This window comes from Cryptomeria japonica, chromosome 11 (genome assembly GCF_030272615.1).
Source record: "Cryptomeria japonica chromosome 11, Sugi_1.0, whole genome shotgun sequence".
Taxonomy (NCBI): Eukaryota; Viridiplantae; Streptophyta; class Pinopsida; order Cupressales; family Cupressaceae; genus Cryptomeria; species Cryptomeria japonica.
Genome location: NC_081415.1, coordinates 118,396,920 through 118,416,345, shown reverse-complemented (window position 1 = coordinate 118,416,345; position 19,426 = coordinate 118,396,920). Strand labels below are relative to the sequence as shown.

Below are 19,426 nucleotides of genomic sequence, written 5' to 3'. Positions count from 1 at the left end.
TTCCATAGAAATTTCATTCAACAGAATAGAAGATAAGGTAATTTTGAAATTTTAAAGGAAATTTGAGAATATACATTATGAAATTTGGTCAGATTATTTTAATGTAATATTTCATCAGGTAATTTGTTACCAACTTGTAAAATCTAACCACTGTATTAGTATTCTAATAATAATAATAGAGATTTTAAAATAAGTGTAATTCATTAATTAAGCTTGAAATAAAGAGTTCTAATCCAATGAAAATTTCACATTGATGTTCAAATGATTTTTTGGATAAATGGTTCTAAAGGAAACTACTAGATATCAATCTAGGAGTATCAAATAAGATCAAGTTTTGCTCAATACTAAAAATTATACTCGTAAAGAAAAGATTTCAATCTAAAAATTATACTCTCATATCAAATAGATATATGATATAAATATTCTCCATATACATACACTACATATATAATTTGATTAAACAAAAATTATCAAAACGCTACATAATTAAATCCTGATATCTTAGAAAAAACATTTCCTTCAAGTAAAAAAATGTTAAATGAACACGACAAGAGTCTGCTTATCTCCTTCCAAGGAGAAAAAGACAAACACGAGCGATTCCTCATCTCCGTAAAGGAGAGATTATGATCGAGTTTGTTCCTGCAAATACTCTGCAGCTGTACACAATGGCGGATCAGCGCCAGCTTCATGTGTTGATGTTTCCTTGGCTTGCCCATGGCCACATAACACCTTTCCTAGAGCTGGCCAAGAGCCTCACCAGTTATGGCCTTAAAATTTCATTCCTCTCCACTCAGCTTAATATAGAAAGGATTAAACAAAAACTACAGCCCTCACTGGGAATTCAATTAGTACACTTACCGATTCCATCCGTGGATGGTCTGCCCACAGGCGTTGAGTCCACCTCAGATTTGTCCAAGATTGGAGCTTTAAACCTAATACCGCTACCTTGTAAAGCTCTCGATCTCTGCGTGAAGCCTTTCGAAGAGCTGCTGAAATTGCTTTCCCCTGATTTTGTGATACGTGACATGGTGCAGTACTGGGCTCCTCGGGTTGCCGCCAAACTGGGAATTCCCACTGTACATTTTGAGCCATCCTTCCACTGGAGCCTCTCTGACACATTGTGGGTGGACTTCTATTACAGAAGGTTTAAGGTTTGGAGCTCCGTATGTTGCTCTTCCAGTGCAGTATGACCAAGGTTTGAATGCCAGGCTGATTTCAGAGGAGTTCAAGGTGGGAGTGGAGGTGAGGAGAAATAAGGAGGATGGTTCCTTTACTAAGGAAGATATCGCTAGAGCTGTCTGAGTTGCGATGGTGGAGGAGGAAGGCAGTAAGATTAGATCAGTTGTTGAAGAGATTAGCAGGGTCTTGCCCAGGGATGATTCCCAGGTGCATCGAACAAACATCCACAACTTTGTCTCTGCGCTCAAACAGAAAGCCTCAGATAAGCAAAATATTTGATTTGATATGTCAGCTTACCTTGTATTTATCTATATTGTTGCTTTTGCTTAGTAATGAAGAATTGAGTTGTGTAAAAAGGAATGTGAATTAAGGTTAACTGTATAAATGCATACAAATAAAGTATAAATTAATGTAAGTATCAGTAGGGATGAATGGTCTCTTTTAGAACATGATAAATATGGATTAAAAGTATGAGGTTTCCGCATTCTAGTTAATATATAATAGATTCTTTGATTTAATTATGTTCAATTTTTATTATCAATGTTTTAGATCAAACTTCATAATCTACCATCATTATGACAAAGATCAATAGAAGAGATAATATCAAACTTCATGATCCATCATTAGGATGAGATACTAAGAGATGACATAAACATTATCTCCTGCCTTAGTATTTCTCACCTAATGATGGATTACAAAGTTTGATTTGAAACAATGATTATTAATATGGATGCTATAGATTTTAGATAAATTCATTATAGTAAGGAAAGTAATGCCCTTGAACTGTTTATTGCCTAAAATTATATGTAGACCTATAACTCTAGGTGGGTCAATCATTTGATTTGTGAATGGTTTTACATAATATGCATTTGATCTTTGAGGCACAAATCTGATCTAGCTGTGTGCATATTTTTCTGATTTGGTTCATTGTGATTTATACACTCTATTAATGTGTAAGTATCAATGGTATTTAAATATATCTTGGGGAAGCCACTAAATTACGAGGTTTCAAGTTCTCGCAAATCAACCTCTTGACATATTTTATTTTATGACCTTTCCTAAGTGGCTGAAGACAATAGGAATAAACATGTAATGACATAGATGATTTCAATGTAAATGATGATTATTTTAAGTGTTCTAAAATAAGTGTTCCTACAGATGTTCATTATAACTTCTTAAGGGTTTTTAATAATTTTAATTGATGTTTAAATGCTTAAATCATAGATATATTTGAATACCATGAAATAATGAATACTGCACAAATATGTATGAAGTTGGATCCCAATGACAATACACTAAAGAACTTAAACAAAGAGCTATGTGAACTTTTTTATTGACATTTTAAATCACCTTCTCTCATCCGTCATCAAGAAGAGAGATAATAGTTGCTCCTCATTTGTGAGATCTATAGATGAAAAATATAAAAGCTTATTCCCCTTCCCAATAATCAATCAAATAGTATCATCCAAAACATAAATTTAGGAATACTCACATAATTTCTTTCTAGAAGATCTTCAATCTTAAATTTCAGGAAATTGCAAGATTTAATAATTTATAAATTCACATATTTAAAATTATAAATTTTAGGTAAGATCCATATCATATAGGATTATCCCCATCTATTACAAGATCAATACAAGATAGGAAATGTAGAGTCTTGGTCGATATATTAGGTGGATTAGAATTGGGGCTAATCACTAATGTAGCTATCTAGAATTCACAAAGGTGACAGTAAATAAGGATGGATAAGTTTTAGTGAAGTAGACAAACTTAGCAAAAGAGTGTAATATATATAAAATTATGTAACCATATTGAGACATTCCATCAAAATGGGTTCAACTAATTGATAATTTTCATAGATATGTTAGTTTTACAATTGCATTTCACATTTGGGCCCTACTCGGAATTTTTACTTCAAATGGGCATAACTTGTGCATCCATCATCCATTTTTCCAAACTAGGTATCATCAAAAAGGTGGTTATGTGTACTCTTCAATGGTGCCAATATTTTCATCACTTTTTTGCCATTGGTGCATTTTAGGGCCTGCTAAAGTCATAGGTGTGTTATGGGCTTTTGAGCTCAAATCTCTATTTTGTACAATCTTACGATGTTCAAAAGGTCTTTTGGATAAATTTCATTCTATCCATGAATATTTCTAGATTTTTTTTCTAGGTACAATAAATTCAATATTTTGTGTTCTAACACTTTGGTTGATTGCTTGGTTTTTTTGGCACTTGGGAATTTTTTAGTTGCATGGCTGGATTCATTTTGGCTATATCATATGTGCATATGGCTATTTTTATCCCTATAGATTAATTTTAGCATCTTTTGTAAGCACTTCTTTTGTAAGACACATTGGATCAATGTCACTCATGTATATTTGGAATTTTGTATAAATGTTGTGCCATATTATTGTACTCATACTATATTATGAAGTGCCATGGGGGGTTGTGTAGTGCCTATTTTATTTGCTAATCACAACTTTTTCAAGTGAGTATCCCTCCATGACAATACTAGGATATTCGAGATTCCACCTCATGTTTGTTTTAGTCTTGGTGCACAGGCTTTTTTCAATTATAGGTACTATCATTTGGTCACTTCAGATGTTGTATCTTCTTCATGCATTTTCTTGGTGACGCAGTTTTAGTGGATTTGTCGCAGCCTCTCCCTAGTTAGTATTATGGGGGGCATTATACTATTCATGCTAATGCTTCGTTGATTTCCCTTGGCATGAGTTGATAAAATCTTGCATTCCTATTTTGTGGAGGAAAATTCATAGTCGATCATGGTTCTTCAAATTATTGTACCTATATTTTCAAATATCATGGTTGAGTAGTGATGATGAGATCACTCATGCAACTTCATCGATTGAAAAGTGTCATTGGGGTCACTCATGCAGATTCATGTGCCACCTATATTTTTCATTGATATTTGTTCAAGTAGCATCATTTGGGGCACTCATGCAAGTTTTTGTCTTCCTGATCCTGATCGTCATCTTGTTTTGGAGGAAGTTCTTAGTTATAGCACCATATTTGTCTTCTTTCAATAGATGTTTGTAGATTCTTTGTTCTTCAATGATTTTCTTCATGTTCTTGTTTTGTGACATCATCATTTTGGAGGTTTCTTAGTCCTTTATGTTCTCTCTTTTGGAGAGGAGTTTTCTCCTACACGATTTTTATCCTTTTATTCATTTTGAGAGATTTCATTGCATTTTAGTTGTACATGGGTACCTAATATGGTGATGTTGTTGGGACCCATAATGCATCTCACATTGCATATTGTACTCCCTAATTAGTTGCACTTAAGAGGGGTTGTTGGATTAAATGGTGGTTTACCTATTTACATTTACTTAAGCACAACTCAGATAACCAACTACATTTATCATTTCCTAAGTGCATTGAGAGTTCTAGTTGGATTGTTGAGTGGTTATACCTACCCTCTCATCTTATTGACACATGGGGACATACTATGTTTTGTTACCTCTCATCTTTTCCTTTATAAGCAGGGCTCTTGTACATTTATACTCACATCAATACATTTTATTCTTTGGTGAAATAGTATTCATTTGGTTTGCTTCTCTCATGTGTGAAGGTGTGCTTGTAAATTGAGATCTTGGGATAGGGTGGAAACCCTAACACCAACAAAGAGTATTGGGTTTTTTTAATCTAAATCAGGTTTTAATGAATATTCGATGGCAGTTAGATTACACTATTGATAATTGAACTAAAAACTAGAATAGGGCCCAAATAGGCTTAAAATGATCTAGGGAAGGACACAACAAAAATATGGACACAAATAGAGTTTGAAATTGTAAATTGGTACAATTTAATATAGTACAATTTATGTCTATTTTAGTTTTGTAGTGGAAGCTACTCATTACATATATTTTTATATTTTTTCAAGTTTTTACATAATTCTCATGCCAAGGAGAGAAACACAAGATGAGTCAAAGAATGATCCATTACTTTATACAACTTAGTATACATTTGTACTCTAATTACCACTATATATATATATATATATATATATATATATATATATATATATATATATATATATATATATATATATATATATATATATACCTATCTCAATAGAACATGTTTAATACAATTTTATATCAATAAAGAATGCACTCTTGTGCTAAATTTTTCTCATGCTCTAATCCCTATCCATTTCCATGTACTCTTATTTACACTTATTATCATAGATATATGATTCACCCCTCATTTATTACAAATTGTTCATAAGTACTTCAATATATGGACTCCCTAATTCTTGACATTTAATATCTTATTGTGAAATTTTGTTTATGCACCAATTGGAATCAATTTTATGATGTATGAGTATGAACTTGAATTTCAAAATTTTAAATTATAATTCTATTATTATTTTTTGATTGGGTAAACAGGTTTTAAGGGGACCTAAAACCTTGTACAACAAGTTTTGAGGGGACCTGAAACCCCAGAGGTTTTGAAGGGACCTGAAACCCTTAGATTTTACCAGGATCTGGAACCCAAAGTACAATGCTGCTAAAAGAAAAGAACATCAACATACCCGCAACCAAACGACAAACTAGACATAAAATCATCCCTAACACATAAACAAGGGTTTTACAAGGCTCCCTTAACCTACAAATTTTTCCATGGGTGTATCCAGACATCCATCACCTTCAACAACACCAGATTACAATAGATCAACATATACTCATAATCTGGACTAATGGGGTTTTGAAAGGATCCCCTAACCTTAATCATGGGTTTTAAACTGGCTCCCAAAACCAAAAAACAAGGGTTTTACCAGGCTCCCTTAACCTATAACAAAGTTTTCAGCCTGCCAACAATACAACTAGCCAGATTGGACCCTTTAAAAATACTAGCATCCAGCTTGCCTATGGGAAAAACAAGGCTCCTAGAACCAACACACACAAAAAAGGAAAAAACCTAAAAGCACATGTGCGGGTTTTGAAAGGCTCCCCTAACCTTCAATACATACAAAAGGAAAGTTTTGGAAGGCTCCCTTAAACCCCCAAAATGTCTAGAAAGTAGGGAAAAAAAATCCCAGACCATACCTTGAAAACCCACAAGAAAGTAATGGTGTGTAGCCCCAACTAGTAGCTCGAGCAACAAATTCACTCAAAAGGCCTTCTCACACCATCTTCCCACCTCAATAGGGAAGAGGTTCACCTTAATAGGACAAGAAAGAATGTGGATCATCAACCCTTAAAACTCTCACGCAACAAGCAGAAACCCGACCACTCCCAACCACCAAATCTCTGCCTCTATAGGAGAAAGGGCCACCTCAAAGAGGGTAGGAGGAGATAAACCTAGAAGCCCACACATAAAAATCATGGACCAACAAAGAAAAATCCCCTCTACCTCTATAGGAGGACTTCCCAGAATAGAGAAAAAGTTGAACAACCTCAGGATAAAAGTAGCACAAGATAAGCACATGAAGTCTTTGAGAGGAAGCTAAAAAAAAAACCCCTCAGAAACAGAAAGATCTCCCTCACAGATACCCCCATCAGCTCCAGAATCGACCCCAAGGGGAGAGGGGAAACCAAGAAAAAAAGGCAAAACCCTACACTTGGAGCACCCCTTGGATCCTAGACCACTGGGAGGGCATGCACAATAGACAGATCAGAGAAGGAAACCACCTAAACCTCCATAGCATCTAAGCCTTCCTCCGCACAAAAAGCCTCAATTATAGAGCAACACCGCACACCAAAACCACACCACCCATCAGAATGAGCAACAACTAGGAAGACTCCATACCATGAGATCAACTCCCAGGTGCATAAATCACAAACATCAGCCCTTAGAAGCACTGCAACACCAATACGCCACACCACAGAGGCGGCCCCAAACATCGTGTCGATCATATATCTCCTATTGCAGGCATAGCCCCATGAAACGACACACCACCCAAGCCCAAACAAAGAAGACACTACTAAGACACCACCAAGGAAGGGTAAGGAGAATAGAGGGAGGCCCACATTGCTATCACCATCTGCATCTTTAGATTCCTCTGCATCCCCTGCTGAAACCCTAGTCGTATCTCGCATTACTCTCCCACTCACCATCACTCAAATCTACTCCACCATTGTGTCTTTTTAATAATTCTATTATTATTTCCCCTCCTTATTAGAATTTATGAGTAGAATTAGTGTATATTAGTATAATATATTGTTATATGTTGGTATTTATGAGCCTAAACAAGTCATTTATTAGTCATGCTAAGAAAAGGAGATCCATTAGAAATCACTTTGATGTCAAAATTGTAAAGAATAAAATCTACTTCAATTGCATTTAGGTCATGTACATGCTTGTGTACAATGTCTTTGGATCTTTGCTTCAAGTCATAGTGTTAGTCAATTGAGTGGTTTGATGTAGAAGAATTTGATCCTAACAATTTGACATTGTAACATAGCGTGTTGATGAACACCATTATCTTTGCAAGATTTTTAGACATTATAGATCAGGGTGAACAAATTTTGAATGTTTGTGTTTGGTAAAATCAAATCCAAGAAAAATTTATTGGCATTATGTTGTCATCGATGTCAACTGGTATAGCATGGCAACCAGTATGAGAGATTGTTGGTATAGCTGTCATTGATGTCAACTAGTATAGCAGGTTACCAGTATAGCTTGTCATCGATAAGAAGATAATGTCAACCAGATTGTGTTGTCATTGGAGTCATCGGTACACAAGTTAGTTTTGGCTTGTGGTGGAGACATAAGTTGAGAAGTTGACCGGTGAGTAAGTATTGGAGACCGGTATGGTATGACTACTGGTGAGTGATTTGTTGGAAGTGCATTGTTGCCAACCGACAAGCATATGCCCAATGAGAAAGTAGGGTGAGCTAATGAAGAAGTGCAGGACTGATATGCAGTTGGATGTCAATTAGCAGGGCACCCACCAAATGAAGAGGTTATCACAGGATGCTGATATGACCAATCGGGTTTGGACTGCTGCAAGTTAGTAAGGTAGACAAAGGGGATGTCTACCAGTTTATGTACCTAGTTGAAGTTGTGTCTACTCAAACAGGGAAATTATATTGGTGCAACACCGTGTAGTGTCATAAAATTTTGACCCTAGCAATTTTCGTCTGCATTATCCTCACACATGCGAAATTGATTCCTCTAGCCTGATCGGAGACCAAAGACTCCTCAACCCTTAGGATAAACTTCTTCCTTGGCCTCTGCATCACCCTATCCGAACTACACCCTAGAGAAAGGGGTAGGACAGGGGTGTGGTGCCACTATCCCCCCTAGGACAGGAGCGTGACACCCTTTTTCTCCCACGATAGGGGCATGGTGCCTCTGTCCATGCCCTAGTTTGGGGTAGGACCTTCCTAGAGAATGTAATGTGGGTTGTGCTATGAGTGAGAAACTCCCCTGATGTTGGCTCGTGACGAAAATCAAATCCACTAACATGTATTTAAGGGGCATTCCTCCTCTCATTTGCATAAAGTGGAAGCTGCATAAGTTGAGGTTGGATAATATTGGAGTTTGTCAAGTTGCATAAGCGATCAAGCATTCAAGCATTCTTTTCCAGCATTGAGCATTCTCAAGTCTCCCTTCAAGGCTAGGTGTTACATTCAATTCAAGGACTCAACCATTGAAGAGGAGATTGATTACAACATTCAATTCCACACAAGCATTTCTATCAGCATTGCTACCACAACCTCCTTTGAGGTCATTTACAATTCATTCTTTCATTTACATCTACTTGAAAGTACTTTCTTTCATTACTTGGTTAATTCCAAAACTGGGGTTTGACCTAAAGGCAAACCCCCAATCCCAACCCATTTTCCTCTCTTTTCTATGTGTAGGTTGTAGGTGCACAACTGTACTTTCAGATTCAGGTTCTATTTGTAGAGGTGAAAAAATCCTTTTCATTTCCTAGATTTTTCGGAGGATCGTGTACATTCCCACCACTGTCTGGGCAACTTTTCCTCAAATTCGTAGGGTGACTTCGTTTCGACATATTACTGCCAGATCCAGGTGCACAACTTCATCCCATTTCCTGATCTTGAGTTATAATCAATTCTTTGTCATTTTTGTACTACATATCCCAATCAATTCCTTTCCATTTCAAATAGGAAGAGGGGATTAGCTTATCATTCCCATTTCACTCAAAATTCTATCTTCTTGTTGTCGAGAGGTTGAATATAGTGAATTCTCCTCTCCTCTTCCAATGTAATTAGGTGAAAAGTGTTTGAAGGGAATTTGTAGTGAAATTTCATCTCTCCTTGGAGGGAAAAGTAGTTTCCTCTTGATTTCCATCATTCACATTTCATCACATTACATTTTGGTGAACCCGACGTCTTGCATGCTTTCCTTTAAACAAAATTGCATATTTTTCATTTGCAAGTTTAAATTTTCTGCAAACTTAGTGGTTAAATCATTCAAAACCCTAGTTTTTAAAATTAAAATAGAACTTGTGATTTGTAAAAATTGCTTGTGGTTATCTTAGATCTGAAAATTATTTTGTTTGTCAAGTTCAATTTATTCATTGTCTTGTTCAATTTGCAAATCAAATTTACAAAATTAAGAGGTTATTTGTTAAAACCCTATGTTTTAGAAATCATCTTGAACTTGTGCAAAAATTGGATTTACATTTAATTTTCAGATCTCTGATTGTTCTCAGACTTGTTTTCATCCCTATAATTCAAATTTTCAATTTTCCTCCTTTTTCCCACAATTCAAATTTTAAAATTACGTTGTTAGGTCATAAAGCCCTAATTTTCACATTTAATTGGATTTTGTGCAAAATTCAAATAATTTTCTTTCACATTCAAATTTCTAAACATTCTCTAAGGTCTTCCTATCCATTAGGTTTGACCTTTTTCAAATTTTCAATTCAATTCCTCTTTTTCTTCAAAACCCTAATAGGGTCATATTTCTACATTTGAACCTTCATTTCGCCCATCTAAAGGTTGTAAAATTCATCAATTTTTTGGGGTTAGCTTTGAAATCATCATAATATTCATGCCTGAAAATTAAAAAAAAAGTTGGTCAGACCATGTGTGTTCTCGCCACGGTCCTCGACTTTTTTCCCAAAATTTAGGGAGACTGTTATGACTGTATTTAATAGCCTAAATCCATAAGATTGGCTAATTTTTTCAATTTTTGATCCCTCTAGAATCGGAAATACCTCCAAAATTTAACATTTTAAATTTCAAGAAATTTTTTAAAATTAAGAGGTTAATTACAGTCTGTCCTGATTTTAAAAGTTCTAAATTAAAATTAAGTGGTATTCCCTTGGCCCTAATTTTAAAATTCCAATTTCTTTTCTTTTTTTGAAATTGTGTCATCTTCTTCCCCCAACAAAGTTCAAATTGTGTAATTAGTATTTTCTTAAATTTTGCATTAATCATTTTTGTAAGTTTTGTTCCAAAATTCAAAATTCAAATTTCCCTCTAGTGCATGAGTTTTACCAATATTAGTCCTAACTATCCTATCCCCATTAAACGAAGCATTAGAATTAAGGCTTCCCAAGGTTTAATTATCGAGGAAATGGAGCCTAATTTGGGTGAGTTATTTAATGAGGATCATGCTAATTCTTCCCATCCTAATCATGTGCATATTTACCTTATTGATGAATCCCATGATGAAGAAGAAGCTTTAACTAGGGTTTATTTATATCAACTTTCCACATTGGATAATCAATTTGATAATTTTCAACAATGAATGTCCCAAGAATACCCTAATTGTGAAGCTCTTCCATTAATTAAAGGCCTTAAGTGCATGATTCAAAGTGATAAGAATGGAATTGATATATTGCATGACATTGAACATGGGTAAAAGTACAAAGCCGTGTCACAGTTTTATAAAGGAAATGGTCAATGCTGATTCAACTTTTAAAATCAAATCCATAGAAAGTAAAATATATGTTTTGAATTTTGAAATGATGTAAACTAATAAAATTTATATTCTTTTATCTATTTTATGTTTGTAATTTTAACAAAAATTTAAAATATTATTTGAATTTAGTTTTTTATAAAGTAAACACTATAATTTAGTTGTTGATAAAATGTTGAAATTGAAGTTACACAAGCCACCACACTTTATTTAGTAAATTTTACCTTTTTTCTTCAATTTTTGTGTGTATATTGATAACTTGAAACTTTAGTGCATGGATATATTTTTTACTATTTTTTATAAATATATATTTTTCAATAAATTTGAATAGTCAAGTGTGTTGAGATATAACTCTTTCCAATTCCCACCACCTTTTTTCTTAATTATTTATCAAAATTAGAAAATAATTATATCATCTTGACATAGATTCTTTTCTCTACTGCATCATATATTTTTCAAAAAATTTAAATTATTTTTAGTATTTTTCCTTGAGAAGACAATCAACCTTATATTTTAGTGCTAATGACCTACTTTCAATAAAAATAAAATATAAAATATAAAAAACTAATTAAAATATTAAAAGGTACATATTTTGGAAAATTCACTTATAGATCTATAAAAAGCTATGTTTAGATTTAAAAAAATATTGTTTATAAGAGTAGGAGTTGTTGAAACATCGAAGTTTTTAATTTTTTTTGGTAATTAGACCCAAAGTGGTATAAAATATACATTTAGAAGACACTTCCAATTGGAAAAGTTGTGGCCCATATATAACTTATCTATAATGAATCTATATAGACTATATGTTTGACTAAAATTAATTTTTAGTTATAATTACTTCAATTCACTCGTGCTGATAAGTTGGCTTGAAACGTGACATAGTTTTGTTCTTTTACCCACATATCATTGATTCTCATGTCATGCCTATCAAGAGCTGTTCCAAAACCCTAGGTTATTCACAACTTTCAACACAAGTCAATCCTTCTATTCCTTTGACTAGTCTTGTGACTAGTATTCCTACTTTTACTTCCAACATCATGGCTACTTCAAATTAGGGTGTTGGTCATGGTGGAAATCCCTCTTCATCATTTAATCCTTCATCTTTACCCATGGCTTTGATAAGTGTTCTTATTATTCCTCAACCAATCAATGTGACACAAGGGGGCAATTCCTTCAACAATTTTGTTCCTCCTTTAAGTGTCCCTTTTCCTACTCAATCATCACCTATGCCTACTTATCAAAATGTCCAATTACCTTATTCTCAGTCCATGCCATCTTTAAATAATATCACACCACCTTCTCAATCAACTATGTCTAACGTCAATTCTTCCATTGAAATGACAATTAACAATCTTGCTCAAACCGTGTCTTCCTTACAACAACAAATTGCCTCTATGAGTCAATCCAGGTTTAGTGTGCCCACCTTTGATGTTGCGAGCCCACTTTCTCTTGATAATGTTAGAGTCATGCCACCTAAACATGTTGAGATTCCTCAATTAGAACTCTATAATGGAAAAGGTGATCCTCTTATGCATGTCAAAACATTTCAAACCTCGTGTACTGATTTTGCTTATGATCAAAGATTGCTTGCAAAATTGTTTACAAGAACACTAAGAGATAATGCTCTATAATGGTATTACTCTTTTCCTTCTTATTCTATTACTTCCTTTCAACAAGTGGCAAATACATTTATCCAACAATTTCAAAACAACATTGGTCCTCAAATCAGTTTGATTGATTTAATGCATTGTAAACAAGGCGTTAAAGAAAAAGTGATTGATTTCATCGGTAGATATAAGCATTTGCATGCTCAGATTTCTTTCCATGTACCTAATAATGATATTCAAAGAATTTTTATTTCTAATTTACAAAAAATATCAGGGAAAAACTTCTTTTGTTTCAGTTTAATTCTTTTCTACAGTTGTGCATAACACTCCACAATTATCAACTAGCTGTGAGTCAAATGGAGCAATCCACTCCTATGGCTCCGAGTGATAAGGGGGAGTGTGTTCAACAACCATTTGCAAAGTTAAAACCAACAAAGAGTTTCATCAAGTTCAATGATACACTCAACAACCATGATGTGAATGCTACAACAGGTGTGCATTCTATTTCTAAATTTTTCCAAAGAGAAAGACAATTTACTTCCTTGAATGAATATTTACATAGTATTATGTCTCAGTTGTTGCACATAAATGTTATCAAACTTCCTCCTATAAAACAAATTGATCCTTCTAAACTTGCATCCCCTTATTTTGATAACAATTCCTTTTGTCAATTTCATTGTCAGCCTGGTCATGATACTGGGAAATGTTTTGTATTGAAAAATAAGATTCAAGATTTGATTGATAATAATATTATATATGTGGTAGGTGTGAATGATAAAGGGATTAAATCAGTCGCTCATCCTAATCAAAATCTTAAGATTTTCACTTATCCCTTTCCTTCTCATACCTCTAATGTTATTGAGATTGTGCCTAATTCTTTCTCTTCCAAAGAGTTCACCTCTATGGCTCCAAACTTGGTGAATATGGTAGAAACAAAAGATATGCCTAAGGATTCTTGCATTACATTTGACCCTAGCGAGACCATTAGAGCACCCAATGGCCCTTTACACATAGTTGCAAAGGTTAAGGATATCCCTTGCTGTGGTGCCCTGATTGATCCCTCTTGCATGGTTAATATCATGACTAAAGAATGTCTTTTCACTTTACGATTGCATAAACCAATATATTATGCTTCTAATGTAGTGGTGAATTTATTTAATGGATTCTCTTGTCATACTAAATCCATAGATGTTGAATTTGTTATCATACCATCTTCTGAGCAATTCCGTGTGAAGTTGGGCTATCCTTGGCTATCTTCCATGAAGGCTATTGCTTCTCCAATCCACAAGTGTCTAAAATTTCCTCACAATCGAGAAATCATAACAATGAACCATAGCTTATTTCATCCATCTGAAAGAAGCCTCGATGTTCCTATTGATTTCTTTTGGCCTAAACAATTTCAATCTCTTCCATCATGGAGTGATGCTCTTTTTCAATCTTATAAAAAATGGAAGAAAGATATGATCTTATCCTTAAGTCAACCTAGATCTCCAACACTTGACATTCCTTTTATTCTTCAAGATGAGGTTCTTCCTCTCATGGATAGAACTAATCTCCCTCCTAAGGAAGATCATCAACCTATTCCTATGGATGTGACTTTACCTTCTCTTAAGGAGAACAACAATATTCCTCCTAAGGTTAGATCTATACCTCCACCTCATGATGGACCTGGTCTCCTTCCTACACCTAATATTCCCCCTTTCTATGGTGCAGTTCCTCCTCCTTCCTTTTATCAAGAGAAGAGGCTTTCTTCTCGTCTTGTTCAACCTAAAATACCTCAAGCTAAACCTTCAACTATCAAGGAGAGAAACATTCCTACTTGTTCAAATGTTCCTCCTCCTTCTCAGCCTTCCACCAAGACTCAACGGAATCATTGTGCGAGAGAACGCCGATGAAGATAATGTGTTCGATCTTGTGAAGTTGTTCCTTAAAATACTCAATCTCCTTAGATCCCAACAATTGACATGATTCCCTTTTCTCCTAAGCAATCTATTCAACCTACATTTGCAAATCATAAGTTGCACAAAACATGTGATGGTTTTACTCCTATTCGTGTTCTTTCTTCTCTTTCTCTAAACTTTCATGAAGAGATGGGTAAAAATGTTATTCATGATGGCAATACAAATCTTAATGCTTCTGATAGTGAGTATGAGTATGTTGATGTGGACAAGCATTTATCAACTGAGTTTTGACAAACCCTAATCCTAGCTCCTAGAATCAAACAAAGTGACTTACAACATGAGCATAGTCCTTGTTTTGATCTTGTGATAGCTCCATCTATTGTGCTCGATGTCACTCCTCTGGCATGTTTCTCTTCTTCCTGAAATAGTAATCAACAAGATTAGGAGGCGAATGTCGTGCTAGATTAGCAATATTAGCACTATAGATTTTCTCTCTCCGTCTCTCTCTGTGTCTCTCTGTCTCTATCTCTATCTCTCTCTCCTTTATTGCTCTTTTGTGACCATTATTCTATGTGTCTCCTTGTTCTTCTATTATTCCCCTTAATGTCTACTTGTGGACGATGCAAAGCATTGAGATATTTTCTTGGTCTCTTTCATGTTGACTCAAAAGACATCGTCTCTTCCCTTTCTTCCAAGGTAGTGTCCTTCTTTGGGGAGTGAAAATAATTATATGCACATATGTAAATATATGATATACATGAATTATCATATAGCATACTGACCCAGAGGGAAGCGAAACTACCTCGTGTTTTGTGCTCAGTATCCTTTTGTTTATTCCTCAATTGGGGGCTAAATCCTTGCAATAACATGCTTCCTCTCTTTTCTCTCTCTTGGGTTTATCCTACCTTAAAGCAATCGCTTCTAATAAGGCGCACATGATCACTTTAATGTGGGGGCATACACTCCACTCATATTTTCCTTCTTGATACTTAGAATTACTTAGTGAACTTTGTTTTTTCTTTGTAATCTTGAGGATCCTTGCTTTCATGACTCATAGTAAGGGGAAATTTGCTACTTGCAGTCATGGTTATTTCCTTCTCAATCTTCCCTTTTACTTTGTCAATCAAAGTCATAAGATCATAAGTCAGCTGGGGGCTTAGTGCATCTTGCCTCCTTGACGTGGTAAAAGTCTTTCAATCTTGTTTCCTTATACTTTACCAACAGTATTGGTGTACGCTCATACTCTTGCTAAAGTTGGGGCTAAATGTAGTTTCATAAAATTGTGACCCTAGCAATTTTTGACTGCACTAGGGTCGTCACACATGCAAATCGAATCCTCTAGCCTGATCGGAGACCAGAGACTACTCAACCCTCATAATTAGCTTCTTCCTTGGCCTCCACATCACCCTGTCCTCACTCTGCCCTGGAGAAAGGGGTAGGATAGGGGTGTGGCACCCCTGTCCCCCTTAGGTTAGGTACATGGCACTCTTTTCCTCCTAGAATAGAGGTGTAATGCCCCTATCCCTGCCCTATTTTGGGGTAGGACCTTCTTAGAGCATGCATTGTGGGTTGTGTCATGAATGAGAAAATCCCCTGATGTTGGCCCGTGATGAAAATCAAATCCACTAACATGTATTTAAGGAGAATTCATCCCCTTTGCATAAATTGGAAGTTTCATAAGTTGAGGTTTGATAAGATTGGAGTTTTTCAAGTTGAATAAGCAATCAAGCATTCAAGAGCATTCAAGCATTCTTTTCCAGCATTGAGCATTCTCAAGTCTCCCTTCAAGGCTAGGTGTTGCATTCAAGTCAAGCATTCAACCATTGAAGAGGAGATTGATTGCAAAATTCAATTCCACACAAGCATTTCTATCAACATTGCTACCACAACCTCCCTTGAGGTGATTTACAATTCAGTCTTTCATTTACATCTACTTGCAAGTACTTTCTTTCATTACTTGGTTAATTCCAAAATTGGGGTTTGATCTAAAGGAAAACCCCCAATCCCAACCCATTTTCCTCTCTTTTCTTTGTGTAGGTTGCAGTTGCGCAGCTGTACTTTCGGATTCGGGCTCCATTTGTAGAGGCGGAAAAACCCTTTTTGTTTCATGAATTTTTCTGAGGTCCGTGTACATTCCCGCCACAACTTGGGAAACCTTTCCTCAAATTCGTAGGGCTACTTCGTTTCAACATATTATTGCTAGATCCAGGTGCACAAGTTCATCCCATATCTTTATCTTAAGTTATAATCAGTTCTTTGTCATTTTTGCACTACATAGCTCAATCAATTCCTTTCCATTTTAATTAGGAAGATGGGATTAGCTTATCATTCCCATTTCACTCAGAATTCTATCTTCTTCTTGTCGAGAGGTTGAATCTAGTGAATTATCCTCTCCTCTTCCAATGCAATTAGGTGAAAAGTGTTTGAAGGGAATCCATAGTGAAATTCTCATCTTTCCTTGGAGGGAAAAGTAGTTTCCTCTTGATCTCCATCATTCACATTTCACCATATTACACACCAGGAGTAGACTAAGAAAAAATTAATGACAACTGGTTCATACCAGTCATTGGTCAGCAGGTGACAAGGATCCATTTCCCCCGGTAAGTGATCATACTAATCTTATCCCCCAACATGTATGGAATGCATTTTAACTCTCTGGGATAGGTTTGTCAAGAAGTTAAAGGAAGGAGATTGAAGGCTCACATCGGATGAATAAGTGAAACACAAAGATACCTCTAGTGCATGAAATCAGAGATATGCACTGGATTAGCTAGGGTTGGTAAGTTGAGCCATCGGGATAGAGAAGGAATAGTAAAGAAGTGATGGGTTTGTCACTTTGAAAAACCGGTTAAGATGTTGTCCGGGCTGATGAAGATGAAGGTAAAGTTGAGCAGATGTTGATAGAGAGTGCACCCGAAATGCAGATGGAGATAGTTGAAGATTGATGATGTGGTGTCACCAAGGTGGGTACTGGTATGTATGTTCACTGGTAAAGATGATAATGTGACAAGTGAAGAGCTGTTGTCTGATGAAGATGAGCATGCTATGGTTTGGCATGTTTGGTGACCGGTTAAGGTGTTCCACCGGTAGAACAACAAATTGTAGGCTTGAAGGTTAACCAGTTAGGGTATAACCGACAAGGTTAGAGAACCGATAGATAACACTGGTAGTATGTTGGTCAATGGCTATGCCTAAATTGACACAGTAGCCTGAGCAGAGGTGGATACTGACAATGGTGACATGTAGGACACACGTATCATGGATGCATTGGTTGGTGAAGTGTTCTTCAACGAGGTTGGTGATGTGTCGGTCGACATTAATGTTGACTGCAGATTTCATAGGTCAAGGACTGAGGTATGCGGCTCAATGCAGACTGGAGATCTGAGTGATGCGCTGATCGATATAGATTTTGTAGGTGCTGATCAGATTTGGTGAAGGGGACCACAAACTCATTCATCATTGTTGACAAGTGCAGACCGACAAAGAGGCTGTATTTGCTAAATATGGAAAATGTGTTTTGGACGCAACTAGATTGGTGGAGTTGATTGATCTGTTGCAAGTGGTCTATCTAAGAGAGGAGATCCAATCTAATTTGATATGCCTCATGGTTGATGAAGGACCCTAGCATGCCAAAGGTTTGAATGTCAGTTTTGGCAAGAATGTAGAAATATAAATATGCAGATCGAAGACCAAATCTGCTGTTGCTATTGCATAAGAGAGTGACACTAGAAAAGGGAGTCAAACTAGAGAGTTAATCAGTCAAGAGCCCATCGACAATCACAAAGGTGACTGAGTGCTTGAGAGAAAACTGGTAAGAAGAGCTAAGCCGACAAGGGTAGGGTAACCGATAGACTATCATTGAGCCTGATATTGGTGAGAACCGGTAGTGGTAGAACCAAAAAGAGGACAGCTGCAATAAACAAAGTAGAGTAGACAAAAAGTGAGAAGTAGAGGCTAAACTGGTGGGAGTATCAGAGAAGATAAGACACAACAAAATTGAGTAGAGGAGAGATCAGAACCAGTTGAGAGCACTTTACCGGCAAAGAAGAGGTAGAGGGTGAACCGATAAGGTTACAATAGAGAGTGAAGGAAAGGAGGATGTGAGTGAGCAGAGATCTGTTAGAGAGTAGAGCAGAGGAAGACCGGTTGATAAGAGTAAAACCAGAAGAGAAGTTGCAGAGGTTACATAACACATTTGAATCAGGTTATCACTTTGTATTGATATATGATATTGTAATCACTGAGTTGGAGCTCGGTGCCCTAAAATTAGGGGTTGGTGCTCCTTGGGTTGGTGCCCTAAAATCAAGGGTGGTGCTCCTTAGGTTGGTGCCCTAAATGTTGTAACCATTGTTTTCATTGTGAGGCTAGATTGGAGTAGTAGACTCGAGCAACATTTCTCACCAAGGTTTTTCCCATGTTGGGTTAAATCCTCATATATCTGGTGTTATGCGATGAGTATTTTTGTATGCTTGCATCTTGATGTGCTCCCCTACCTCACCAGTATATTTGCCTTGTGTTTGAATTGCTAACCGATACACACCTTTTAGGAATTAAAAGGGTTAAGTTTGGAAACCACTAATTCACCCCTACTCTCAGTGGCATCTTGTGTTCAACAATTGGTATAAGAGCATAGGCTCCCAGTTTAATAATCTTTCTCCAGCTTAGGTAGATTCTAATTTTTGAGAACACAATGGTCTATTTTGTGGCAACCCCTACTTCCGTGTTTGATGGTTCAAACTATTCTTTATGGAGTTGTAGGATTGAAGTCTACCTATCCTCTTTAGGGTATGATGTTTGGATGTCGGTTGTAAATGGTTGTTCTAGACCAGTTAGTCCTCCCATCGGTCCTAATGCTAAAAGAAGATCTAAGTG

At 36.0% G+C, this 19,426-nt stretch overlaps 1 protein-coding gene across 1 annotated transcript; it reads left to right on the top strand.

Annotated features, from left to right (window-relative positions):
- The first annotated feature begins 665 nt into the window (after nucleotides 1-665).
- LOC131041084 (UDP-glycosyltransferase 79A2-like) lies at nucleotides 666-1,190 on the top strand. Its single transcript, XM_057974061.2, has one exon. The coding sequence runs from the start codon at nucleotides 666-668 to the stop codon at nucleotides 1,188-1,190; it is 525 nt and encodes a 174-aa protein (XP_057830044.2).
- Nucleotides 1,191-19,426: the final 18,236 nt, after the last annotated feature.